This window comes from Gallinula chloropus, assembly GCF_964237585.1.
Source record: "Gallinula chloropus genome assembly, chromosome: 2".
NCBI lineage: Eukaryota > Metazoa > Chordata > Aves > Gruiformes > Rallidae > Gallinula > Gallinula chloropus.
In genome coordinates, this window is record NC_140086.1 from 125,781,102 (window position 1) to 125,808,320 (window position 27,219).

A 27,219-nucleotide genomic window follows, 5' to 3' on the forward strand; every position below is an offset into this window, starting at 1 on the left:
ACCTGTCATCATCCTAGATGACACTTTGACCTTACAGAGCATATCCTCTTGTACCAACCAGGAAAGAAAAAGCCAATATTATGTAGAAATAGAAATGCCAAAGTAGAAAGAAAAAAAAAAAAAAAGAACACAGAACCAGTGAAAAATAAAAGAACAGGGACTTCAGGTAAGAAAGGAAAGTTGGGGGGGGGAATGCAGCAACAGCTCTTAAGTTTTATGAAAATAGACAACCAATGGAAGCACAGACTAAAACCAAAATAAAATCCATTTCTGTGCTCCTGATTTTAATGCACAAACATGCAGTGCTAAAGAATTTAATCTCAATTGGAACTATTATTCAAGCACCAATTTTCTGTTTTTGACTCAAAAGCCTACACAGTAATCTGCAGGCAAAACATCTGAAGTATTATATAGTCCATAAGTGTGCATTTTACAGATCAACTGACAATGTTACGTTTTGCAGGTAGGTATGAAACCTGCATCTGCGTGGCACAGACCTATCCTGAGGTTACCCGTGTATTCTTTAAGAGCAGGTTTACCTCGCTGAGGTACGTTACAAAAATTCCAGGAACATTTTCCAAAAACAGATTACATTTTACTTTTTCCATTCTGTTTTACAGACTTTTGCTCTGCAGGAGGAGGCAAGAAGCAGCACCTTAAGGTTTCTTACTCATGCCAGATATTCCAGAAGGTTTCACATCAAAAACTAGGCACCTACACAACCGAATTCAAACAACCTGTGAACTGCTGAACTTAGCAGGCAGAAGAATATTCGCTATACGTGAAGACAAGTGATTTCTCCCAGGAGCATTAAAACAGTCCTATCTAAATAAGTATCGACCACGTAGCCTTAACAGTACTGTTGTCAGATTTTTCCCACTCATGATAAATATTCAAATGATAGCACAAAGTTGTAGTAACCAGTTCTTGGCAGGTAAGCAGATTACTGTTCACATTTGCAAAATGGTATTCATCAATAATAATACCAGAAAGTTGAATAATTTTATATTCCCAAGTGCTATGATTTCTGTAGAGACTAAGAACCTTGACTTAGGTATTCATGAAATGCAATCCAAAACTTATTTCTTTATCTCCTGCTTCTTGATCTTAATACCTCACATCCCTAAGTACTGTATTCTTGTTTGGTCCCCAGAGAGGCAGAAGGTTGCTGTATAATCAAATCATACACTACAAAGTACCATGACAGCATGATAGACTCTGCAAACAACGCTAGTATGGGCTTTCACAGAAGAAACAAAACAGTGTTAGGAAAGATCAGACCTGTAAAAAAAAAAAACCCCACTGGCAAAACCAGTAAACATTAAGTTATTCCAACACCAAGCTCCATCACCCTTTGTCTATTGTTCTAATTTCTTTAACACACACAAATATAACACGCCCAGCATCACTGCTTGAACAGGAAGGGTGGGTGCCGGCTGTCAAATGTGTTCCACTGCTGACTGCCCTTGCTCTCCCCTTGGTTTTCACAGCAAGCTCCAGAAGACCTTAACACAACTCGAGATACACTACTAGTCATCAATTTCCACAGGCTTTTCTATCATCCACCCAACAGAACTTCATACACTGATTTTGGAGGCATATAAATATCTAAAACAACAACAAATCTAGCCTGGTTTTAATCTAGCTGATCTTGATTAAACTCTGTTCATAAGTACTTCAAGTTGTGCTTCATTTTACAGCTAGTACAGCCGTTATACCACGAGTAAATTCTCTGTATTCTCTCAACCTTTCCACTGGAGTTGGGAAAGCTAAACCAAGACGTGTCATCTCTCAGGAATCACGAATTTAACAAAAGGGAACAACTGTATTTGTATAGATAATTGTATAACAACAAATCCTCCAATTCCTTTCCCCACTGATCCACATTCTACCACTGATGCTCCCCCCTACTTTTCAAGATGAAACAGTAGCATTCAGAATATGCCAAGTACAAATAAAGCTGTTTCAATAGGTGAAGTACAACACAGCCTACTGTTAAACGAGATGTCACTTTTAACAAGAAGGACGCTCCTTGTTCTACCTTCTCCCACCCCCAGTCCAATGAGATCCCGAATCTCTCATCACCTGCTGCGTGCCTGTCACACACACAAGCCAATGGAGCCACAAAATTGCTCTGCACAGGTGCATCCAAAATAACAAGGATACTGAGCAATCCATGCCTTTCCCTGCCAGGCTGGTGCCCATGTTGTCTTTTTACAAACCAGGTACTTTCCCTCGCCTTCTCCAACAGGAGTTAGAGCCTTCTGTTTTAATAAACCTCAAAATACAATGCCCTCCCAACCCCCAAGCGTGGATGTGTACAAATCCATCCTCTCACTGCTGTCCACTTCTGACAAAGGAAAATTCAAGTCCCTTCACCACAGGAGGGGAAAAAAAGAAGGAGGGGGGGAAGACGCCTATCCTTTCATCTAGAGCCAAGGGTCTGCGAGCCAAATCTATCGCCCGCATCTCTCTGCCTCTGTCACGGAGAAAAGAGCCAAGACTCCGATGGGGAGGAGCAAGTGCTCTTACCTTTATTATGCTGCTCCTCCGGGGGATGCCGGGCTTGCCTTCTCGCTGTTGACTGGTGGAAAATCCTTTCTCTTTGCTGCTGCTCTCCGGGCTCGCAGGAGGAGCTGATCCCGGCTCCTCGCCGGCTCCCGCTAAGGCACAGTCCCCGTTGGAGACCCGGCTGCCTGCACTGTCAAAGCGGCATCTCCCGCCGCCGCTGCCACCTCCACCGCCTCCTCCTCCTCCGCCTCCTCCTTCTCCATCCCCTGCCTTGAAGGCCACCTTCCCTTGGACCGGCCCCGGGGAGGAAGGGAGCCCCCCGCCGCCGGTGCCGCCACCGCTGCCAAACTCCGCCATCAGCCTCCCTGACTACAGCAGAAACAATATTGCCGTCCCCCTCCCTGCCTCCCGCAGCTGCTCGGCGGTGGCTCTTCTTCCGCTTTCTGTGTATTTACGATGGGGGGAATTTGAGCAAAAGTCTCTCCCCTCCGCACATTTGGCAGCAGCTGAGGCCGCGCAGCTCCAGGAAGGGGAGGAGGGGGGGACGGACGACAAACGCCTCGGCGGCGTCTCGGCGAGCACCAGTCCGTCCTCCGGCACCTGGGGGGGGAGCGAAGGGAAAGAAGCGAAACGTGACAGCCTGCCCTCACACGAGGCGGCGGCGGGCGGGCGGGCGGGGGGAGCGTCACACCACAGCACACGGGAGGGGACACACACACGCGCGACACGCGTGGGAGGGGAGGGAGGGACCGCGCGAGGCGCCGCACCGGGCACACACGGGCGACCCGGCGGGACTGGTGCCGCGCAGCGCCGCGGGGGGCCGCGCAGCACGCCGGCAGCGCCGCGCGGGAACGCAGCCCCGCGGCGGGGGAGAGGGGGCCGGCCCGCCCCGCGGGAGGTGTGTGGGGGGGGGTGAAAAGGTCTTGGCGGGTGGGGGGTACGACACCGGAGGAACTGCGCTGCTCAAGCAGGAAAACAAGGCAGGCGTTGATGGCGGTATTTTCAGCCTCACGGTGAAACCCACAATCGCGGAGCCACGAAGCGGGAGGGAAAAGAGAACTTGGAAGCACAAGGCGGCTCAAACCCTCCGGCCCCGGCCCGGGGGAAAGCCCGTCCCACGCACGGCGGGGACGACCCGCCGCAGCCCCTCTCCAGCCACGCGCGACGGCGAGAAGCAGCGGAACGGGAGCAGCGCCGCCGCCGCCCCGCGGGGCACCCTCTCCCCGCCGCCATCGGCAACTTTTCTCCTCTCCCCGCTGCCTGCCCACCATCCAGCCGCCTCACAGGCGCTTACAGCCGCGGCCCGAGCGGCAGCACCCCCAACCCTCCCGCCGCTCCCGAGCCGCTACCCCGTAGCCGCGCTCCCACCCCGTCGCCGGCCCCTTCCCGCACGCTGCGCCCCCGCTACCCACCTCGGCGGCAAGGTGGCAAGGGGAGTCTCCCCCCGGCTGCCGCCGGCGCTGCTGCAGTAGCCGCTTTTTCCCCCCTCTCCCCTCCTCCCCGCTATGGTCGCCGCCTCTGCCCGGAGCCGGATACAGAGAGAAACTGATTCATGTGGTTGCTTCCCTCGCTCGCTCTCTGCTGCTGCTGTCGCCGCCGCCTCCTCCGGCTCAATGCTCGGCAACAGCCCCGATGTGGGAAATGCCGGCAGAGCTGAGGGAAGAGGCAGCCCCGGCCGCCCCCGCTAGGAAACTCTCCGGGGAAGGCAGAGTAAGCGAACCGGGCTCGCCCCCTCCTCCGCCCGCCGCTGCCAATCACAGGGGCCGGCCCCGCGCGGATTGGGCGGCCCCGCCGCCAGCACCCCCCTCCGGCAGCTCGGCGGAGCTCCGCCGGAGGGCAGGACCCGCTACCGCCCCGGCGGCGGCCGGCCCCTTCCCTCGCCGCGAGGTTAGCGCTGGATTCCTCCACACGCTCCCACCTCACGCAGACGCTCCTGGCTGACACGAAAAAGCCCGCTCCTCGGCGCCCCGTTCCCGCCCGCATCCTCCGTTCTCTGCTCCTCTTTCCCCCGCTCCCCGCCCCTTCCCCGGGGTTGGCGCAACGCAGCCTGCACCGGACGGCGGCTCCCGGCGCGCCGTGACCCCTTCCCACCCCTCCCGTCGGGGATCCGCGCCCTTCAACCCGCCCTGCCCAGCGGCCGCGCCCGTGACCATCAAACGGGCTTCGCCGGCCACCGGGACACGCAGGAAGGGCGGGGGGGGGGGGAGAAGGGGGGCGCGGCGGCCGCCCAACGGTCGTTCCCGCGCACCGTGAGGTGATCCGCGGCCGCCAGCCACCGCCGGGGCTTCTCCGGAGCTCACGGCGGGCGGGAGCTGGCGAGTCCAATTAGATCTGTTAATTAATGAAGGAAAGAAGGTGACGGAGGTCTGAAGTAATAAAAGGTTCGGGAAAGCTGCAATTTGGTGGTTGCCCCGAGAAGTGTCCGCAGCGAACCAAGGGCAGCCAGTGTACCCTTACATGCCCCATGCGTACTCACATTTGCTATGAGACCAACGCGAGTGACTTTGTGTATGAGGAGTAGTTCAAAGCCACACGTTTAGTTTTACATCTCGACACAGCTGCATATTGCAATAGCTTGATATTTCGTGATTAAGTTGAATGCCACAGTCGAGGCACTTGGCCCTCTGCTTGAAATTCAGAAGTCGAGTCAGATAGGGAGGTGCCTCATCGACAGCACGGGCGAAATTAAGAATCGCGGTGATAGAGCGGGGAGAGGCACTGAGCAAAGAGACACCCAAGATGGACCATCTGACCTTCAGCATTTGGCTGAAGTGCTTCATGCAAGAGATAGACTTGGATTATAGTCAAACAAAACCACTATGATTTTAATTTAGGTTCCGCTGGTTGCCCTCCGAAGATCACCGAGTGTGTCTGGAGCCTTGACACCAGCGATCAGACACCTATCATGGGTATCGAGTGCCAAGCATAATACCCCCCTTTGGTGTGCTAGTGCAGAGTCACACGGTGAAAACCCTGGAGCGAAGAGTATATAGTTAATCCTGTCCCTCAGCTCCAGGGCCATCCCACAGACTGCAGAGGAATATCTCGGGCTGTTGGTGGCCCACAGCCGTGTGAGCTGTCTCCAATGGGAAGGCACCTCCATCTTCTTCAGGGCAGCAAGGGGCATCTCACTCTGAAACACAGAGAGCCGCGGAGACGGTGCCTCCTTCTGTCAGGGTTTAGTGAATAGACTGCTTGGGGCTTGAGAGCACTTATTTTAATCCACTCTTCCTTGAAGGGATTCACTTCTCTGCCTCCGCTGCCATCAGACAGCCGACAACTTACAGACTTGCTGCTGGTGAGAGCTTTTCCCTTAGAAAACTGTGCCACACTATAGGAAGGAAACCAAGAGACACTGGGACAGAAGGAAGACAGAGCACAAGTGGGACTATGACACCAGTTTAGCAGTTATCTGCTCATGGCTGTTGTTAAATAGTTATCTCTGTAGCATGGAAAAGACCGAATAACCCACCCTTGAGGTGAGAGGTCTAAGAACTAAGATACAGGAAACCATGCAGGAAGTGACTTGGGTTTGTATCATGGAAGTGCCCCGCCACTCCCACGTAATAAACCTGCTTCAGGTGCATAATAATTATATGTAATAAATCATTAGTCTCTGGTCCATGACGATGGTGTTTGACACTAGGAAAAAAGGTACCATGAAGTATGATCCAGCTTGGGAGAAAATACGAATTGATTCGGAGGATATTGCTTACTCAGTTCGGAACCTGACACTGCTCACATGTGTATGGTCCCAATTTTAATCAAACTGTTAAGAATGCTTAAGTTTAAATGAAAACCAAGACATCTGCAGGATTCGGGCTGTAAACACTGCAGGACACTAATATTAAAACTTGAGATTTGAAATACCCAAAGTTTGCATTTTTCTTTAGCTAACAATACAGTGATTTCACCATTTGCCTTTATCTGAACACCTCTTGCCTAAACATCTTGCCTGGCTAATTGAAGTAGTAAAAGGCAGCCTTGAGTATAAAGAAACATTCAGTATTGCATCTGCAAATGTGCACATCACAAACCATCCCTACAGGAGACACTTTGTCGTTAGGTTCATCACTGTTTCTTCTGGAAGATGAGATTTACAGGCAACAGGTACAAAATGTTATTAGAATCATTTGTCATGGAGCATCACCAGTAAACTGGTGAGGAGGAAGATGTGTGCTTTCTGCCAGGTAGCTACTTAAGATGCACATACTAAAACACCAGTTTGAAGGCCTTCAGCAAAATTTGATCAGTCCTGTCACAGAGAAAAAAAGAAGGAAAAAAACCCTCCCTTTTCAACTCTACTTATCTGTCCAACCTGTATTGAAAGAAGATAACACCTCTGAAAAAGAAATCATTTAACTTTAGCCTTGGCAGTTCTGTAATGAATGATATCAAGACCTGCAGACATTGCCAGACTTTTGGCTGTAAAAGTGATGATTTAATACAAAGGAAGCAGTAAAACTTCTGAACCTCATCTTAAGGACACATTGCCTGCAAGTCAACGTAATGCTTATTCTAGTTACTGAAATTTAATTACTGATAAAAACATGGTATCAGGCACTAAACTACAAAGGTTGTGCTAGAAAGATGGAGGAAGGAAATAGTTATTTCTCTGAATCTGAGATTTCTTTTGACGACGATTCACTGGTTTTTATTATTTCCCCATAAATTCCAAAGTCCCAGCAATGGCAGCCAAGATTGGGCTACTCTGGAGATACCTTGTTTATTCCAGTGAGATATATATACTATATATATATTAACATAAACCATACACTTTCTTTGCCACAACATTTTGAAGATCATGGGGTGAAGAAACATTCTCACTGCCATTATTCAATAGTGGCCTCAGCAGGCTCTATTTGTTTAATTGTTACACAAAGTGAGGATTATAATGGAATCAAAAGACACCTCCGTGGCAATACTTAATCAGGAGAACTTGCAGTCATGTGCATGTATGAGGTATTTTCATAAAATCCTATTAAATATCAGGGTTCCACAGCTGAGCTAACATTACACATTGAACTTTTCTAACTCAAATAGTGTGGTAGTAGAAACCTGCCAAGAAACAGGCTATGTTTAAGCCCCTAACAAGTGACTAAATGGCCAATATTTAAATAAAACAAATATCAGATTATCGTTAATATCCTAAAAAAATTTTTTATTCAAAACATGTAAAACTTTAATTATCAATTATCCTGTTTAAATATTGCTTTTCTGACATCTCTGTTTGGAATATGTCTTTTCATCATTGTAAATATCTCTACAATCCCAGTGATAATTTTTTTTTAATTGCCTGACTTGATTGTTCAGGTCACAGGCTTGCACATACTTGTTTATTATACTTGTTTATAATTAAGTATACATGTTTAAGCAGTCCCATTACAGTTGGAATCTAATTCATAATTAATCGAAAGCAAAGTTTAGCTATAAATAATGCATTATTATATACAACATCTGTAAAGTGCAGGTGTGTCATATGCACATAAAAAGAGCAGACGGCACAAGCAGGGGAATATGAACGGATGTGCACTAAAGACAGCAAGATGTACGTAGGCAAACATAGGCTAAACTGACAGATTTGTTTACTGGAAAGCATTTGTTTAGATTGTGTACTTGAAATTAATTATGTTTATAATTTTGGAAAGTTCATTATACTAGTGTGAGGATTTTATTTTATTTTTTTTTTATCCAGCAGATCAACCATTTTGGCCTATTAATTGCAGTCTAAGGAATGCTAACTCTCTATCCTACCTACCATGCCAATTAGTTTGGCTACCAGCCTACTAAATTTGAAGGCTGAGGATTAACAAGAGATTAACAGTAAATCAACTCTTTCCCTACAGAGCATTGAGTCCAGAAGGAGTGTTTTCTACCAAATCGGGAACGTTTGAAAGTTCTCTAAACTGTCAGTTATGAAGACTGTGATGCCGCAGGGTTGGCTGGTTGCAATGTAGCTTTAAATCACATTGCTTTGAAAATGAGGCTCTGTTTTTATCTTTAAAAAAGGGTCAAGATTTTTCAAAAGTGAACTACAACATGGCCTGCCTTTTAAAAATAATGAACTAGATGCATTAATGGCAAGTTAAAGAGCAGGCGTGAAGGACTTCTGGGAAATCGGGCTCCCTTAAGGCCTCAGTTTGCAAACTAGAAATTAAGTCTCTTTTTGAAGTCTTGACCTGGGCATTAATTTTTTAGTAACTCTGTTGGGGATCCTGAAGTGACTTTAACTGGAAATGAGAGTTTACCATATTCTAATAACACGCTACTTGTTTGCCACTCTTGAAAAGGCTGAAAACAAAATCATTTTTTTGTTTGATACTAGTATCACTGTCTGGAAGAAAAAAAACCTAATTTGTAACAGTAATATTTTGAGGTTAGATTGGGTAAGGTTTCTATGGAGGGAAAACTGTATTTTCTTCTACTCGGAAAGACAGACGCAGTGGATGAGGCTTGCATCATGCGCGTTTCAGCTGAAGCACATATGTTTTACCAGAGAGGCTGCAACAACAAACCTGTTTCTTGAAGTGCTTCTGATGCATCATTAAAAAGAGCATGCAGTGTTTGCCATCTCCTAGCGCTGTACTCTGCCCTCTGAGGAGAAGTTACAGAGTTACAAAATGGGCTGAGCGCCAGAATTCTGCGAAGTATTGGATTTCATTCTGTCCCTCCTTATATTTGTTGGTAACTACTGGATATATACAGAGGCATTTGACTTCTGGGACATAAGGCATTTCATAAGTCATCTATTTTTGTAATCTGAGGCATCTGACTATTATTACAGGAGCATGCAAATAAAATAGCCCACAATGAGCTTCTGTAACTTCTTCAAGCCTAAACTTTTCTTCTGAGAGGTAATTGTTAATAATCATCAGAAATAGTCATTAATTTGTTACATAAAAAAAAAAAAAAACAGGAAGTGTTTAGTTTGTCATTTCAGGATGATACAATTTGTGAGTGCTCTTCATAGCACAATATTGAACACTCTCACTGCTTTCAGGAAAATTGCATCTCTTCTGTTATAGGAGAGCAAGTAAATAAAATAGGTTGATTTTTGTCAGCCAAGGTCCTTCTAAAATTGTCATCATTTTATCGTGTCCATGAGGGTAAATACTGGATCCCCACATACTTAGTAGGAATTGCCAGTGAAGACATAACAATGTCTTCACTTTGAAGACATAATAGGAAAGTTGACATGCACTTCTGCTGATAAACAGTTAACTATATGCTGGCATCAGGATGGGGTTTTTTTGTTAGAAAGCTTACAACACACAACACCACAGAAGGAGGAAAAGATATGTATAAAAGAGGAATGAAGTTCTTTTAATGAATGGCAGTCAAAATCCACATTATTCACTTTAGTTTAGTACATTTTCTGAATTACAAGAAATCATCTGGTAGTATATGCCCACAGAAGAGGTGGAGGGAGAACAGGAGCTGATTCAAGACATCATAGCCCAAAACAGAAGTGCATTTCCTTTGAGTCATTAGAGAAAAAAATCACACAGCACAAATAGTCTGAAACCATTTTTTAAAACGTTGCTAACATGTAGTGAAACATAGGCTATCATGCTGTTTGATGTGGGGATTGGTAGAGTGCATCACAAAAGCCAGTGAGATCATATCCTGTACTAGAGCTTGTCTTGGGAGTTCCCCAATCCCATTAATTTTGTTTGTATTGCTCATGTATGTAAAAAATAACATCAGCTCTCTTCCCATAGGGAGGGCAGGATTGGGTATGTCACACACACCAGCACAGGTCTTAACAAAAGTCAATTCCACCCTTTAATTTTGTACCCAATCTTTCTCAACTTCTGAAGCATGTTAACAGTCACATTTGTTTTCTTTATTTTTAGCTCTAAGTGTGCTAATAAGTTACTGTATTGGTAGATGTTTTCACATGTATATTCAAAATTTCTTGACTAGAAATAGCTTTATGGTTGAAACATCTGGTCAGAAGACCTTAACTAAGCATCTACTCTGCTGTTACCACAAACAGGAGTGCAGTACATAGAATATGCTTTCCTTGGTCTCTTAAAAAGATTTCCATTTTGCATATATCATCCGTGGAAATCAGGGTCCTGACTGCCAATGTAACTTTTCCTGTTTTCTCTGGATTTTCTGATAAATACAACTATATAAAACCTCGCCATTAAGATATAGCAACTTCATTTTCCAAGTAAACAGCAGCTGAAGTAAGGGGAAAGCCCCACTTTTCTTCTGCAAGAAAACAGAAGGGAAATTCCCCACTTCTGTTCTTTGCTATGGCAATGTACTCCTGGAAGAAGAGTCGTCACGAGAGGGGATATCTGGTGGGACAACGGTCAGACTAAGCAATACTTGAAGAATTTCTAGTTCTCTCACCTTTTCCTGTTAGGAAAGCAAGCTAGCATTAGTCTAACTTCTTTTTGTATAGAAAAAAAATTCCTTCCATCCTTCATCCTCCCATTCAGCTCCTCCTGTTAGACATTTACCTTTTTCTTGATCTCATTGTACAAATTGCTTCTTCCTCCTCCATCCCAGATAAAAATCTATAACCAAATTCAATCCCCTGAGCATTCCAAAGTCACTGCCAAAGGAGTGGGCAGAAAGAAGAAACCCCAGAAAAGTTAAGGAAAATAGCATATAGGATGAATGGAGAAATTTAGTGAAAAGGGACATCAGAGAAGGACAAAAGGACAGAATGGTAAAAACTATTAACAGTTGCTTATAACAAGTTTCCGGATTGCTGTTATCATATTCCATAGCACTAATGTAGTGACAGGGAAAAAGAAAAGGCCAAACTGTGAGATAAAGGGCAAGTCAGAATTGAAGAGTGAGATAAATTTAGTCAAGGAATTGGTGAATGGAAAGTTGTGGTAGGAGAAAAGGAGTAAGAACTAGTAGCCACTGGAATTGGAAATAGAGTTGAAAACAGATGAGGACAGAAAGAAATTTTTAAAAGGTTGATCAGATGAAAGAAAAATATTATTGCAAAGAATGTCCTGAGATAAAATATTATAATAGAATCCAATTAAATTAGTTACCTGTCCAGAGTTATGACTGTACAAGGAAAGAAGAAAACTAGACCAATCTGTTATTATGAATGTAAGAGCTCTTTGCCTCCAGGTACAAGGAAGTAACAAGCAGGCTGAAGAAAGAATTTTCCCTTCCAGACTACATTGCCAACCTTGGTATGTTCTGTATGCGCTTTGTCCAGCAGAAGGGACTGAGGCCTAGCTGCATGCTTCTCGACTGCTTGGTGTTAGCCATTTCAGTACTCAATAAAATCACTTTCTGGGACAGAGGACATCGGGGTTTTTCTCCATTTAAAATTTCTCCCTGCTCCCCAAGTTCCTAAGTCCTTCCTAAGCAAGAAACAGAATATAAATTTACATATTTATGAAGAATATGACCAGATTACTGATTGCAATAATTTTTAATTAGTGTTATTTGTATCTGCATTACAGAAAAGACTGAAGGTTCCAGTCAAGATCAAGGCTTACTGTCACTGACACTGTAGAAATACATGGCATCATCCAGCTCAGAGCTGGCACACGGCCATCCAGCTTGGAATGCTAACAGTGTGATCTTGCATCTGCTCGCAAAAGACCACATAGACATCGTTTGAGTAATTAAGGAAATGGCTATGTCTACCAGCTGTAAATGGATCCAGGACCTCCAAAATTCCTGACCCCCTTCCCAAGCACTTGATCACCTTTCTTCTCTGGAAAAAAATGTCTTCTGGTGTCTATGTGTGTAGCTAGAAGGAATTTATAACAAAAAGCAGTGAAGAACTGAAGCATTGTGTGTGGCAAAAGGTTTGTCAGTGTACTTCAGCCAGTGGGCTTCACTGATTTCTACCAGTCTGAGTCTTTGTGTTTTCATTTCTTTTAATCATCGGAAGTCTCAAGTAAGAGGCAGCATAATAATACCAGACGTTTTACATAAATGATTCTGTACAGGTGCAAAAGGTGATGGTGTCAATGGAAGGAAAATTATCTTGATTAATCTTCATTAAGAGCAGCATTTTAACATGAGATAGGCAATGAAATTCAGGGACTGATTTAGTTAACTTCAGATCTTTCAAAGCTTCACAAAGGCTCCCATGGTATTTAGAAATGCAGGTGTGTTTATCCCAAGTCTTTAGAACTAAGTCGAGGTCTTTTTCTGACCAATTATCTCAGAACTTTCAATTCTGCTGATTTCATTCATTACTTCTAACTGAGGAGATAACACTTAAATACTGTCCAACTGGAAAAAAACCAGTTTGGGGTTTGGTTTTTTTTTTTTCTTCTAGCTTGTTGACTTACTAATAATGCTTTGTTTCATATTGTTTATCAGCACGGTCTCTGGATGATGATTATGCACACACATGTTCACGACTGTTTTCTTTGTTTCCACATTCTGTGGTGAGTATCCTTTCTTTTTCCCAATAAAAGACAAAGCTGTGGTCTGCAAAAAAAGCCCAAACAGATGAAGTTACATGAAGCAGATTAAATAGATGTTCCAGCAAGACAAACTATGTGAAAGGACCAAGTAAAGCTAAAGAACAATATGCAGCACTGTTCCCCAGAACCAAGCACAGGAAACACCTCACAAATCCTGGCTGTAAAGGTAAATATGTGTTGCTCAAGGAAAAGAGCAAAAATTGGCCAGAAAAAGAAGTAGGTTCCATAAATGGGTTCTTTATTTCAATTTCCGATTTTTGGAATCACCTTAAGATTTTAACATGTGAGTGACTTACAAATCCAGTGAGAATCCAAAATGAATTCAGCAAAAAATTATCTACCCCTAAGGCGTTGCAACGGTTTCATTATACATGAACTAGTTTTCCTGAAAGTGTCTAGTATATTTTTAAACAGGAGTAATGGAAGATCTACAAACTGCCTTGTAATTCTTCCTTTTCTTTGTAGCTGGACTAACCTTACCGTTCACTCACAGGAACTCCTCTGACATATATGCCAAGCGAAGCAAAGCTTCCATCTTAATTTTACACATTAGTACAACAGTTTGAACATTACAGATCCACCAAGTATTACAACATACTATTCTACACACAGAGCTGCTGTTCTTTGAAATGCAGACTGTAATTAGCTGGAGCCTCCCTTCTGCCTTACCTTCACCTAAAGCACTAAGGTTCGATAAGTTGCTATCTGAGTTCCTTGGTTGTCTGACAGGCAAAAAGTTGGTGTAATACAAGCAGGAAGACAGTTATTCCCAGAGAAGCAATAAGTGCTGGGCAGCAGCTTGACATATATTTTACATTTCATGATCTATGACTTAATTAAAACCTAGAGAAATTATCTGAATATCTGTATTTTGTTCTGTAACCTCAGGCTCTCAGGGCATTCTTTATCACGTTGTCAATTAAAAAGAATTATATATGCTTCTTTTTTTTTCCTTGTAAAAAGTCTGCAGTTTAGAAATTCAACGCATAAATTAAAGACTCTGTCTACATACATGAGCACAAAGTTAGACTGGCTACACCAACTGAGGGCGTGACCTGCAAGACAACGGCTGCATTGGCTACCTTGAAGGGAATTCAGTTTGATTCATAGTGACACACTCGGGGTCTCGTTATGTTCACTTTCATCTCTCAGTAGAGAGAGAGGATTGCTTGGATTTAGATTTTTCCATTTTCTAATGTGGCCAAGAGCAATCAGTGACACTGAACCTTCATGAACTGCAATTCAGGGACTTGGGACCCTTCAGAGAGCTAAGGATCAGGAGGGAAAAGGTATACCGCATCCTTCAGGAAAGTCAATTTTTAAGCTATATTATTTTTTATTTGACCTCCCCAAGCAATAAAGCTGGGACTCCAGAAGCAGTAACACATAAAATAGCCTCCCCATTGCAAAACGAGTGCCAAAGGACCCCATAACTTCAAGTCACTAAGAAGATAATCGTGATCTCATTGAAGTCCCTCTGCTTTCCAGGCCTATTCTGTGTTTCAAACACCTGATCATGTCTCCTTTCCATTCCTTGGTATTGCTGCCTTTATATAGCAAGAGTTTTCTCTGCAGAAATGCCAGCCATTAATGATAAACTACATTCCTTAAATAAATGAACAACTATATTATAATTTGATACTGTCTTTTTTTTTATTTTGCTTCACCTCTCCAGGACTCTGCAGGCTGCAGCCATTTGCAACAGGTCTTCTTAGGGCCTTGTCTTACAAAAGACAAAATGTTCTGGCCCTAATCCAGGAAAGCACTTAGATACATGTTGACATTTAAGTAGATGAGTGGCCTTAGTGAGGTCAATTGGACGACTTATTTGTGTAAAGCTAAACCGGCTCTTAAATACTTTGTTTGAGACTATTCAGCACTTGGAATGATTGAACCCTTCATGAGATCATACACAATTATTATTATTGCACAGACACTTTATGTGATAATAATTGCCCTCCAAATTATTTGAAATATGCAAGTTTATACTCAATGAACAATTACTGTATCCCAGTTCAGTCCAACCCCATGAAAAAGGTATGTGATTGCTTGCAATAAGTACAAGGTATTTCTAGTCATTGTGCTGTATTTGAACAGTGTTGTGGGGCATTGAGATTGAAAGGACAGGACATGCTAGGTTCTGAGCGTGACCTCAGGCCTGCCCCACTGAGCATGGCTAAGTCTCTGTCACCCTTCATTTGCCCTGTGGCAAGCATCTGCAGCAATGCTCAGTCCTGCATCTCTGTAAGGGAACTTTTTTTTTTTTTTTAAACAAGGCAAATGACCAGATCCCAAACTTGCTAGCATTTTTGATGGAAAAAAGAACATCCAGATACCTCAGCAGTGTGTTGCCTGTCTAATCACAAGCCAGTATTGCAGGGTGACAGCTGAATGCTGGCTCTTCGCTCTATAATCTAGCTAGTTGATTATTCAATGTGAGACACAGCTCAGACTTAGTTTTTGTTCTTCCTCTACAGTAACAGGGTGGCTGTCTGCCCTCATTACTGATGTATTTCTCCCAGGTAGCATCATTAACAGAAATCCACAAAGAATGAGGTTTTGTGGTCACTTACCAGTTCTTTCTTTGAGGTACCAAGCAGAGAAGAGAAAGAGGATACACCTTTTATGAGGCCTGATAGGAAAGTCCAGCCGTGTCTGACAGTTACAGCCCCCTCCCATACTGCTCATGTCTGCTGTGACGTACGGCGTGAAGGCTTTAAGAGCTCAGTGAACCACTCTACGAGGAGGAATTATTTTGTTAACAAGTGGCACGATCGTGGAGTCAGAACGGAGTCAGAACACCAGTGCTCATCTTTCAGCTTCCTTCAGACTTTCATCAAATTTAAGGTATTAGCAAAAATTACAAGACTTTCTATTAGAGCAAAATTTCTTCTTAGTCCTAAGGTGTGTCCATTACCTAATGAGTAAACAGGAAATATTAATCAGTGAGAACCCAATTAAGAATTTTCCAGTGCTTGTGTACTTATATATATTTTTAATTATATTCCAGGTGTTCTGGAAAAGGAAAAGTGAAAAGCTAATGCACTGATTTGAAGTGCATCATTTTTTTTATGTGTTCTTTGTCCTGCACATGAACTCTGCCACCAGCTGGATGCCACAGAAGGATATTATGGAGGAGTTGATCTCTGACCTTAATTTTCCTAGTACACAATAACCAGTGGAGTGATCAACGTCTCGAGATGCACCACTCCTCCTCCATAGCTCCATATGATGATACGGAGAAAAACAATACTCCACAGGTAAAACCAACAAGGCTGACAAAGCTTCTGAGTTTAACTAGCTGCCAGAAAAAATGAAAGCTGCATTTGGTTCCCTTAAGATTAGCACCTTGAAGTTCTACAACTATCTCCAATCACACTTGAGTTACACCACCCTTTAACTTCTCAAAACCGTGTTGTAAATCTTGCAGCAATAAACTGCCTGGCAGACGTTCAGCACTTCCTGCTCGCTCTACGGCAAGAAAGACCACGCGAAAAAGGACCGTCTGGCGCTGACACTGGCCAGAAGCAGGAAGTCAGGGAGGCGTCTGAGAACAACACGTTAACCCAGCCTGATAAAGTCCTGATGAGCACTCTGTCTGAGCTTGGCCAAAGGTTAAACGGGTTCCTATGAACCTCTTCTGCCTTGATTTCGTGCTGACTTTCTGTTGCGTCTGAAACAGGAAGCCACAGGCAGACTGAATTCCAGCTAAAATATTTTCTGTTTTACTTTTGTGTTTGTTTCTTTGAGTAAATCTCTTGCTCATTAACTGGTTTTTATTGCGATACCTAGCACTTCAGTAATCCAGGGACTGTCTGAGCATTTCGGCTTTGAAAATACCTTTGTGATCGTCAAGAGTTGTTAAGAATATCAGTTCAAAACACTTCTGCATATTTCTTTTGTTCCAAAGCTATCAGAGTATTGTTTGAAGGAGAACACACCTTCTAAAAGTATTCAAGAACGTATATTAAGAAAAAGGAGCATGCCTCTTTCCAACCTATGCAGATTTTAAACCTGGTTTGAAAAAAAAAAAAAAAGAAGCTTAGTCATTAAATTCTAACAAGAAAATAACCTCCTGGGTTTTTTAATGGGGGAAAAAAACCCACAAACCCTCACAAAGCTCAATGAGAACCTTGACCCAAACTGCTCTTCAAACCTACCTGGAACAAATACCAGTTTTATAAGTCTTCTGCTCAAGTGCTTGCAGTTAAGCTTTCTCTTTCTCTTTTTCTATCAGTGTTTCCAAAGTGCCTCCCTCTCACTGGTTACCAGGCAACAGAACAATATTGCTCTGCATGCACATCCAGCAATAACTGACATTATACTGTATTTTTGCAGAGTTTCTCAAAGAAAATAAAGATGTCCTGAAATACTGTCTTGTGTGATATATAGCTACTGCCCAGAAGACATTTAAATGCTTAAAATGCTGATTTCTTTCTCTACAGAAATGAAGAGATTGGGAAAAAAAAAAACCCAACCCTCTAATTGAATTTATAATGCTAAAATAGGCCACACTGCCCAAGAAAGCTGCTTGAGTTGTTATTTCATAAATTAACAGCCTTTTAGGTTCTACAGCCACTTGCACAAGCCCTTATCTTACCATCAAGGCAAAACTAATGAAGCAGCTACAGACTTGGAGTTAAAGTACTTTTCAGTGTCCTAAAGACTGAAATGTTGTCTGTATGACAAAGGTGAGGGGGGTGTCCTGTTTTTTTCGCTGTTTTAATGTCAATAAAAAAGCCAAGAAAGTTCATCAGTTTGCCCCAAAACCTTTGCTTTTGATACCAGTTATTAAAGATGGGCCCAGAGCCTATCAAATCATCACCAAGAGGGAGAATGGTCTGATTCTAAGTCTTGACCGAAGTAAGTAACTCTTAAGTCCTTTTAGGTGTCAGATTTCACATTGTAGGTCAAATTCACCTTTACATAAAGATAAGATAAATTGAAGGCTTTTGCAGGTTGTTTTTTCACTTCCAAAAGAAAAATGTTTAATTGTAAACAAATATTCCCACACAACTGCACCAAAATACAGAATGCACTGAAATCTTAATCACTAATTCTTAAATACTAAAAAGGAATGCAGTGAAGAGCCCTCATAGGTGTGTTACACAAATTTATCTTAAACCAATTGTCAATGGTCAAATCTCAGGCTACTCAACAGCCCGTGTTTTGATTCTGCAGTGGTCAAATTGCTTTTTTTTTATTTTTTTACATTTATAAAGGTAGCTTTCATTTTTGTTACACTTCTCTTAGACATTTTTTGCTTGCTTTATTTTCCATGTAAAACTGTCAGTGATTGATGTTTTCAGACTAGATAAAAATCTGTTCCCAGAATGATTCGAATCATGACCTTGGGGACAGACAGTGCATCAGGATATATGTGACACCTGAAAAAAAATAGTTCCATTCCCTGCTGCTGTTGATGTAAAAGTGGTATACAACTACTTGCTAGATAACAGCAGAAAAGATTTGTGGTTTGCTTTCTTGGATCTGGGGAAGCACAGCACAGCATAATGATGCATTCTCAGCTTGCCTAGATAACATAAATAGCATTGCTCAATGCATACATTTGACACTTTATTTACTCCAAGAGTCAGCATAGATGAGCATTGAGTCTGTACAATAAACACCTCAGTTCTGTTTCCAGCTCTAGCAGGAGGAACCGAATGCAAACACTGGATTAACTTATTTACAGAACGGCTGGGGCGTTAGCTGGCTATTGCCTGTAGTGGGAATATTACGCCTTGGTCGAAAGAAAGACTCCAGTCTGCACTGACATATAAATAGCAATCACAAGAACTAACACCTCAAAGCGTGACCTGGCTTGTAGTTTACTGCCATTTCTTGTCTGCCTGTCCTTCCCCGTGTACAGCTTCTTTTAACTGAACAAAAAAATTTCATCAGCTTATTTTACAATGTGTAAAATCCAGGACACTCAGGAGTACTTACTAAACCTTACATAAAATCCCCAAGCGGTAGGCAACAGAATATTTTCTCTGCAGAAGAAAGCAAACAATTAAATCAGATGGGATGAGAGTGAGTGAAAAGATGATGTGTCTACAGAAATCGGCTAGATCCCTTCAGTGCTCATTCTAACAACTGAATTGGTTCATGGAAGTAGAAGTTTTTCAAGAAAAAAGTTCAAGTCAGGCAGCAGAGGGGAGATGGTGGCAGCTGGACTCCCCTGAAGCAAGCTTCACTTTTTTTCATATCCAACTTATAATATTTGAGTAGTCTTACTAAGTAACAGGGGAGAACAAAACCTTTTTAAAATCAATATTTCTTTTTTTATACATTGCCAGTGGTGGGAAATGATATTTGCATATTGAGTCCCTCTCCACATATACAGGCATACAACTTGCAATCCAATTAGTTTAAGCTAAGCTAAATGAAAAAATAGATTGTGCTATTGCCTAAAACCCAATCAATAGCTATGGTAAGGATCAATAGTCTAAAAAACTATTGACTGCTCATGTCACAACCTGTACTTTCCATTCCACACTAAAAACGATTGCAGATCAATATTTGCCAGATGTCCATTTGGAAACAAAACACTCTGTCTATGGTCTCTGTCCTTAACCTTGCCAAAAATATTGGTCTTCATATTTCATTTAAACATTCCCTGGTGTGCTGGAGTATTCCCCTAGCAGCATCTCCCAGAAGTCTCATTATCTTCCTTTTTCAAACGTAACCAGGGAGGTACTTTCCATAGCTTTCATTAGTTCACCCCACACCGTGCACATCAGCACTTCATCATTCTGGCAGTGGAGATGTGTTTATTCGGAAGGGAATGAGAGCTCAGTGCCTGATCTAGTAATGAGGGGCAGTTCCTTATCTTTAAAGAGAGTTGACTCTGAAGACTCACACTGTAGTGAAGCAAGCATGCTTCTCACATGCCCATATTATTGATGGATCTCCTTCTAAAAACAATCAATCCTTTTTCAAAAAGAAAGGTAACACAACGCAAAAGCTCCCCAGCTGTTAAAATCCCAATCCCTTGTTGTACATGCTGCCGCCCCCCCAAACAGATCTGAGGTGCTGAATTTGTCAAGTGTGGAGATTTCTCAGTTGTAAGTGGCACAGGGGCAGCTGTCCCAACCCAAGGAGCTGCAGCACTGACTGAGGCTCCACTGGTGTAGTGCAGAGAGAGTGGCACTGCCAGAGAGATTTGTCTTCCCACAGTGAGAGGAGGCTGAGGGGAGACCTTATCACTGCCTATAATTACCTGAAAGGAGATTGTAGAGAGGTAGGCAATGGTCTCTTCAGCCAGGTGATAGGTGATAGGACAAGGGGAAATGGCCCACAGCTGCACCAGGGCGGGTTCAGATTAGATGTTAGGAAAAAAAATTTCACAGAAAGAGTTGTCAGGACCTGGAACAGGCTGCCCAGGGAGGTGGTTGAGTCACCATCCCTGGGTGTGTTTTAAAGGACGGATAGATGAGGTATTTAGGGATATGGTTTAGTAGAGGACAGGTATAGTTGGACTCGATGATCTTAAAGGTCTTTTCCAACCTAGTGATTCTGTGATGATTCTGTGAGAACTGAGTAAGTGCTGCAGCACTTTGCATCTGAAGGAGGAGCTGGATCTTGTGTTGTCAGAGAGGGAGAGAAGGTTTAAATAGGTAATTTTTAGAGACTGTCAAAACTGAAAAGGGTAAACATTGTTAACATTTCTTTAAAATTCTGGCAGGGAATGAAAGCTGCCTGGATGTCTGCCATCCTACAGTTGCAAAAACGTTTAGCAAACCATATGCTGCCCTAGAAGACAGGTCCTAGACAGATCCTCCCTGAGAGGTTTGAGAGCAGCAACAAGCAGGTCTTGGAGTGCTGCTGCCATTGCTCCATCCAGCACCACTGCCTTCCTGTTTCTGCAACAAGCTTTGCTAGATCCGTGGTCACACAAAGTCCTAGAGACAGTGGGCAGCCCTAGTTTTGACGTGAGAAAGTATGGATGCATCTCTTTGCGACTGCAAATAGTACATCTTTCCACCTGCATTCATGTGGGAGGGATTCAAATAGCCTCCTGATTTACCTGCTGGTCATTAAATAGAGCCCAAATTTCCTTTGCACTTGATTTTGCATAATGCGGTTCTGTAGAAAATAGTTCCCCTGTATCGCTGCTGTTGGGGAGTAACTTTACGGGCATCTTTAGTTCAGGGAGTAACTTTACAGGCATCTTTAGTTTGGGGAGTAACTTTACGGGCATCTTTAGTTCTGTGCCAGCGTGAAATGAGTGCATATGCATTTTCAGAGCCAAACATTAGGATTTTTCACCAGTTTTCTGCAGCTTAGAAAAAGCGCTGGTTTAATAACCACAGCGTAGAGGTTTTCAATGTGCTGTCAGTGACGGCTATGCAACACGACTCCAAAAATTAACATGTCAATCGCTTACATTTTGCTCTCCCCTCTGAGCAGTCCTGGTGAATTTGTCAGTATGCGAGTGCAACTGAAGCAGAATTTGGCCCGGTGATGCAAGATGCCATTAGCATTTCAAAACAAGCAACATTTTGCAACAATGACAAATATCCTATAACTCACATAAATTACATATATTTGCACAGACTTCTGTCTGGTCGCACAAAAGACTTGGCTTTTTCCCCTAAATTCCAAGGGCTAAATCTGGATCCCTCGTCCTCAGTCCGAGGTTCCCGCACGCCTACCATCTCAACATTAATGACTTGCACACTTCTCAGCCCTGTATCGCCTCGACCCCGTAAATCATTCTGACCCTTTCAGCCTGACATTAATTACAGTGCCTTGCAATTCACACTGATGCGCTCTATCTTGGACTCAAACTGTCTCTCACGGCAATAGCCCCAGCCATACATACCAGTCCTTCTACTGGTCATACTGGTCTCTTCCAGCTTTAGTACCTGTAGCCTCCAATATAACGATCAGCTTCATTGTCCTATCTTGTCTGTTGTCCATCTCTGCTCCTCCTGCACTTCCATAGGATCTCCACTCCTTTTTCACATCCAGGGAGGAAACTTCAGATACTGTTCACTCCGGCTCATAGACCTGAACACAAGGAAGAAGGAGAAACAGGGTATTTTAGCAGAAACTGGGGCAGAGACAAAGCTTAAAAACATGGAGAGCTTTTCTTATAGACAGATTCCTTTTCCTAGCTGATTGATAGAGGAGTTGGCTTGAACACTGCAGTCATGTGGCAATTTTTCGGCTACTGGGTATCATCTAGACTTCTCCTATACTGGAAGAGGGTTGGGGGGGGAATCCCAGTAGTGACTAGTTTAGACATACTAGGCCGACTTGCCTAGTTGGGCAAAAGAGCGACATCACGGTCAGCTCTTGCGGGAATTTTCCAGCCCGACAGCTCTGCAGCATCTGTATTTTGGTGGCTTCACCGAACGCTCCCCTCCCGGCAGCACACAGCTGCCAGCTGGAGGCTGGCAGAGCCTGCAGGGATGATTACTGTGGGTGAACACCCTGGGGGCCTCGCTGCCTTCCCAAAGGGCTTCTTCCCAGCTGTGGGCTGCTGGTGCTGAGCAGAGAAGACACAGCCCTGGAGGCAAACAGCAGGGAGACAGAGAGAGGTCTCAGGAAGGCTGCAGCAGCAGGAGGGCTGCAGAGCATTGCACAGAGAGAAGAAAACGATTTGATGAACAACTGGAAATGAACCAACCTCTTTCTTTCTAGCTAAATGCTTTGTTCTTTCTCACTTTCCCCCCTATTCCATTTTTAGGAAGAAGCAGACCCCCGGCCACCCTCTCACAGCCTCCACCTTCAGCGTGAGGGGTGCTCCTGGGAGGCGGCGGCACTTCTGGAGCTCTGGCTGTGTGTTTCAGGTGTGACCACAACAAGGTTGTCCCAGCCACAGCCAGAGCACCCCATGGACAGCAAGGCCAATACTGGTGACTTGGGAGATGCTTCCATGCCCAGCAGCTGCAGACAGAGGTTTGGGCTGGGTGGGTGAGGGAACCTGGTGCCATACGGTGCCACACTGTAGTGAGCCACAGGAAGGGAGGTAAAGGAACGGAGCAACATGCTCTGCAGAAGACCCACGTTTCCCTAAATGTCACAACTGCTGGTGTCCTTGTGACAGGAGAAGAGGCAGAGAGTGAGAGCAACAGCAGAGCAGGCAGAGGAAGAATCCGGACTTGGGTGTAACACCAAAGGAAGGATTATTTCCAACCAGAGAGCAAAATCAAGGCCTAGCAGAAGGCACCAGGGAGCAGCAGCATCCATGAAGGAAGGGAACCTGCTCAGAATTTGCATTGTCACGTCACAAAAAATCTAATATGATCTTTACAAACATATATGCCAGATCTTTCCCTTACTCCAGCACATTATTATTACCCCTCTCAGCTTCACAGTCAGAAGCCTAAACTCCAGCAGTATGTCCCAAGCCTTTTTAAAAATAGCCTACTTAGAATCTTTTTTATTTGATTACAGGACCATGAAAATTTCCAGATGCATTTTTTGGAATTATGCTGCCAAGAAATTGAAAATCTTAGCTGTCACAGTCAGCTAATATGGCTGCTCCGGACAGCTGGTTTTTAAGGAAAAATACCAGCACCCCAATCCAAACAACAGCACTGGAAGAAGCTTGAGCAAACCAGCAAGAACATGATGCAGAATGCTGTAGAAACCATCGACATATTATACTAATTAAATTGGAATTAGCTGGAGTTTTAGTCAAAGCGTGTAAGCATTTACTGTGTTGTGTACCCTGATGATGTTAACATGATGTTGAATTATAGTTACATGCAAATAAAAGCTTTTTCAATGAGCAGTGAAAACCAATATTCTCCTAGTGAACTTTTGAACCTCTCTCATTTCAAAATGTATTAACATTGCTGGGAAAGGAAAAGAGACAAATTTATGACTGACAGTTTGGAAATTTTAGCTTTGTGAGGCATTCTGAGGACAAAACAGTCATGAGAAATGAGATTTACCCCCTATCTCCCCAAGCAATTTGTGCTCTGAAGCTAACAGGGAAAGAACCCCAGCCAGTATTCAAACAGATGTCGAAAACACATATAATCAGTTAAAGAAAATATATTAATACCACTTTAATCCCCAGTAGATGTAATCAGTACATCAACAAGCCAACAAACTGGAGATGTCACCATAAAAGACTTGAAAGAATCAAGCTATCAAAACCCACCCTGACAGTAGTCAGGTAATGTCTCGTGCTTCTGTAACTCAGTAAAGTTATATCATTTGTCTATGATTCAACAAAATCACCATGTCACCAGCAAGTTTGGATTTGAATGAAGCACGGTATTCTTTTTACCTTGGTCGAGATAGAAAAAACTTCTGTAACCAGGGAATGATCCTGTAACACCAGGAAAGTCTTGATGAACCTTTCCCCTGAGTACAGTCAGCACTGGCCCAGCATTATGTGCATTAGGAGTTGTAAAGCAACTGTGAGATGGCAACATTGCTACCCATCCTGATGCTGAAGAACATCCTTGATACCACCTGATACAGTATTACCTTGCAATTTATTAAAGAATAAAACATTTGGCATGTTTCCCATTTGTAATGGGAATAATGAGAGTTTTCAATAGTTTATTGGAAAAGTTTTCTGTTCTGTTGATGAAAAGCACTTTTTTAACAGATAAATACTAATAGCAGCTTTTCACCCTCGTTACTGCCTGTCTTGTCTCCCATTTCTCACTGTTACCTTCCCATCTCCCACGCTAACTGCTGCTGGCTGCGTTGCTACAGCAAGTAAGGTATTGCAGCAATTAAGCAGAACTGCCTAGCCTGATGGCAGGCATGACACAGCCCTCTACGCACCAAGGCCATACGCTCTGTTTGGGTTATGCCCAACAAAGATGCCTGTCCTTGGCTCTTTAGTTTTGGTGCTCTCCCCCTACTCTTTTCTTCTTCTCCAGTGGGCTGAAATAATCCATAACACTAGAGACTCGGCAGCCGTGTGACTCATTTCCTTGCCTGTGGGGTCCATCAGCTGAGAGATTCCTTTGGATTGCTTCTGCCTTTATTACATAATTTTAAAATATAGTAATAAATTGTAGCATAACCTTAAAAGTTACCACGGGCCACGAAGAGAAGCAGCGCGTTCTACTGAGGTGGAGTCTATCCGCACAGACATTACAGCTCACTAAATACTGCATCGTACAAACACCACAAACTGGGATTTGATTTAATAGATTGGGAATATTGTCCAAATGGTTAATTTGCCAACTGCCTCTCTAAACCAGATTATTGAGAGAATTCAAATCCTATTTATTCTAGCCCTGCAAAGAGTTTAGGGAGTCTCTGATAAAAGGTGTAATGAATTGTATATTGTGTTGTACATTGATATTGTATTCAATATAACTTTTTGGAGACAAATTGCTTTCTTCAGTGGATTCATAGTTACAGCTCATTATAAATTTTCTCCTTCCCCCTCTCCCTACTGTCCTTATCTGCCTTTCCCACTCCTTCCCTTATTTTTAAATACTTCACACATTCCCGATCCCCCACACCCCTCCTCTCTCCAGTCCCCATCTTCTCCACCTTTTTGCACTATTTTTGCTTTCTTCATTCTTTCTTTTGACATCCAAGATCTTCACGTCTGCTACGGCAGAAATCATTCCTTCTGTACTGTTTGCTATTCCCGACTTCCACACAGTATCAGACAGATCATAAATGTCTGCAGGCATATTTCAGTCCTTTCCCAGGCCTCTCCCCATCCCCTGTTCCTCACAACGCTTTCTGTACACGCTGCATACCCTGCAATCTTCTCCTATTATCCTTCCCTCTATTCATCCATGCTCTTGAAGCCCATCCAGTTTCTGGCTCTCTTTGCTGCCAGAAAATGGTCTAGTTCTCATATTTCTGGGCAAGGAAACAATCTCCATTTCCTATCTCATTTCCTGGATACCGTTTCACCATCAAATGTCTCTGTTCTTTATATTCAACCTCTCTTTCTCCTCAGTCCTAGCAGATCTTAAATTTCTGCTTTTCTTTCTGACATCTAGAGGTTCAGGCATCACAGCATCATTTACCCTTAATGTATATCTGCCCCTTCTATGTATAACTAATCTAACATCAAATATAGATAACCAACCTACCCCAAGCTCTTCCCAGAGTATGGATTTATTGACAGTTCTTTCTAGACAAATTATTTACAGGTCAAGTTCCATTGTGGAATAAGGAATGAGATTTTTCCCCTCTGTGAAAATCACAAACTCTCAAAGGTACACCTGAAAATCCCAGTCAACAGACTTAGGTGTTCTGCAGAGTTTTGCATTTAAACCGACGATAGAGATTTTGACTAGGACATCGGTCAGCTTAAAATCCTCAAAGAAATAGCAAGTATTTTCTCAGAATATCTTGTTTTTCCTGCATTTCCTTATTCATCTGTCAATGCTTGTTCCCTGCTGTAAATATAAAATATCTTTTAGGTGATAACTGCTCTTTTAGTCACTCCTACTTAAAACCTTGTACATAATTTTGATTATCGTTTCCGTCTGTTGTTCCAGATCTCTTAAATCAAGGTCAAGCTTCTCTCTTCTCCTCCTAGGAGTGCCCACTTCACAGGTTACACACTTAACCTTCGGCTCAGAGGATTAATTCTCAGTTAGATTCTTCTGAGATGACAGAATTTATAAGTGGCCCAGCTGTCTGCTGCTTCTTCTGAAGAATTAATTACAGCAGTGTTTGCTTCGATTCTCCCATGAAGTAGCTGTATTCCTACATATAGTGTAACCTTTCATATCCAAGGGAAAGAAAAAAAAGAGCATTTCACTTGGGCTTACAGTTCACTCCTGTAGCCTAGACTTCAAAGTGAGAGTGTATTTATGAGATTCACTAAGCACCAGTCCTGAGGGCGCTGAGCCTGAAAGTCACTGCAAAAGCATCTGAAAAGCAAAAAGTTTGGAACCTTCCTTTCCTCTTGGAGCAAAGTTATGATTCATGATCAGCAAGCAGGATAAAATAAAATCTAAAGAAAAATATATCAAAAAGAAAAGTAGTGATTAGAGAGTCCAGTCACACCGTACCTACCATATCCAGGTTCAAGACGCAACTTCTCAGTGAAGACAAATTCTGCCTTTTCCCCTAAGAGTTGCTGAAGAGATCTTACCCAAACTGCCTTCATTAGGGACTGATATTAATCACAGCTTCTCAGAAATGTGTCCGTAGTGGTAACCAGAAACAAACGCACTCTCTTTCAGTGCTGCCAGTTCCACAGTCAGGATGGGAACCTGAAGATTGATTAAACCTGCCCATCCTTTGTACTCCTGACCACCGCTGCTCCCTGGCCCTCAGGATTACCCTCCTTATCTTAGAGGAAGCTTCTTGCAAG

The 27,219-nt window shown here is 43.2% G+C and overlaps 1 protein-coding gene across 1 annotated transcript in view; it reads right to left on the minus strand.

The window, feature by feature from the left end:
* Positions 1 to 4,004, minus strand: part of PLCL2 (phospholipase C like 2) — a 107,006-nt gene extending 103,002 nt beyond the window's left edge. The window contains exons 1-2 of the mRNA XM_084280575.1: positions 3,924 to 4,004; positions 2,533 to 3,111 (exon numbers count right to left, since the gene is read on the minus strand). Coding sequence (XP_084136701.1) covers positions 2,533 to 2,868 — 336 coding nt within the window. The 5' untranslated portion in view covers positions 2,869 to 3,111; positions 3,924 to 4,004. The remainder of the gene's footprint in view (positions 1 to 2,532; positions 3,112 to 3,923) is intronic.
* Between the last annotated feature and the right edge of the window lie 23,215 nt (positions 4,005 to 27,219).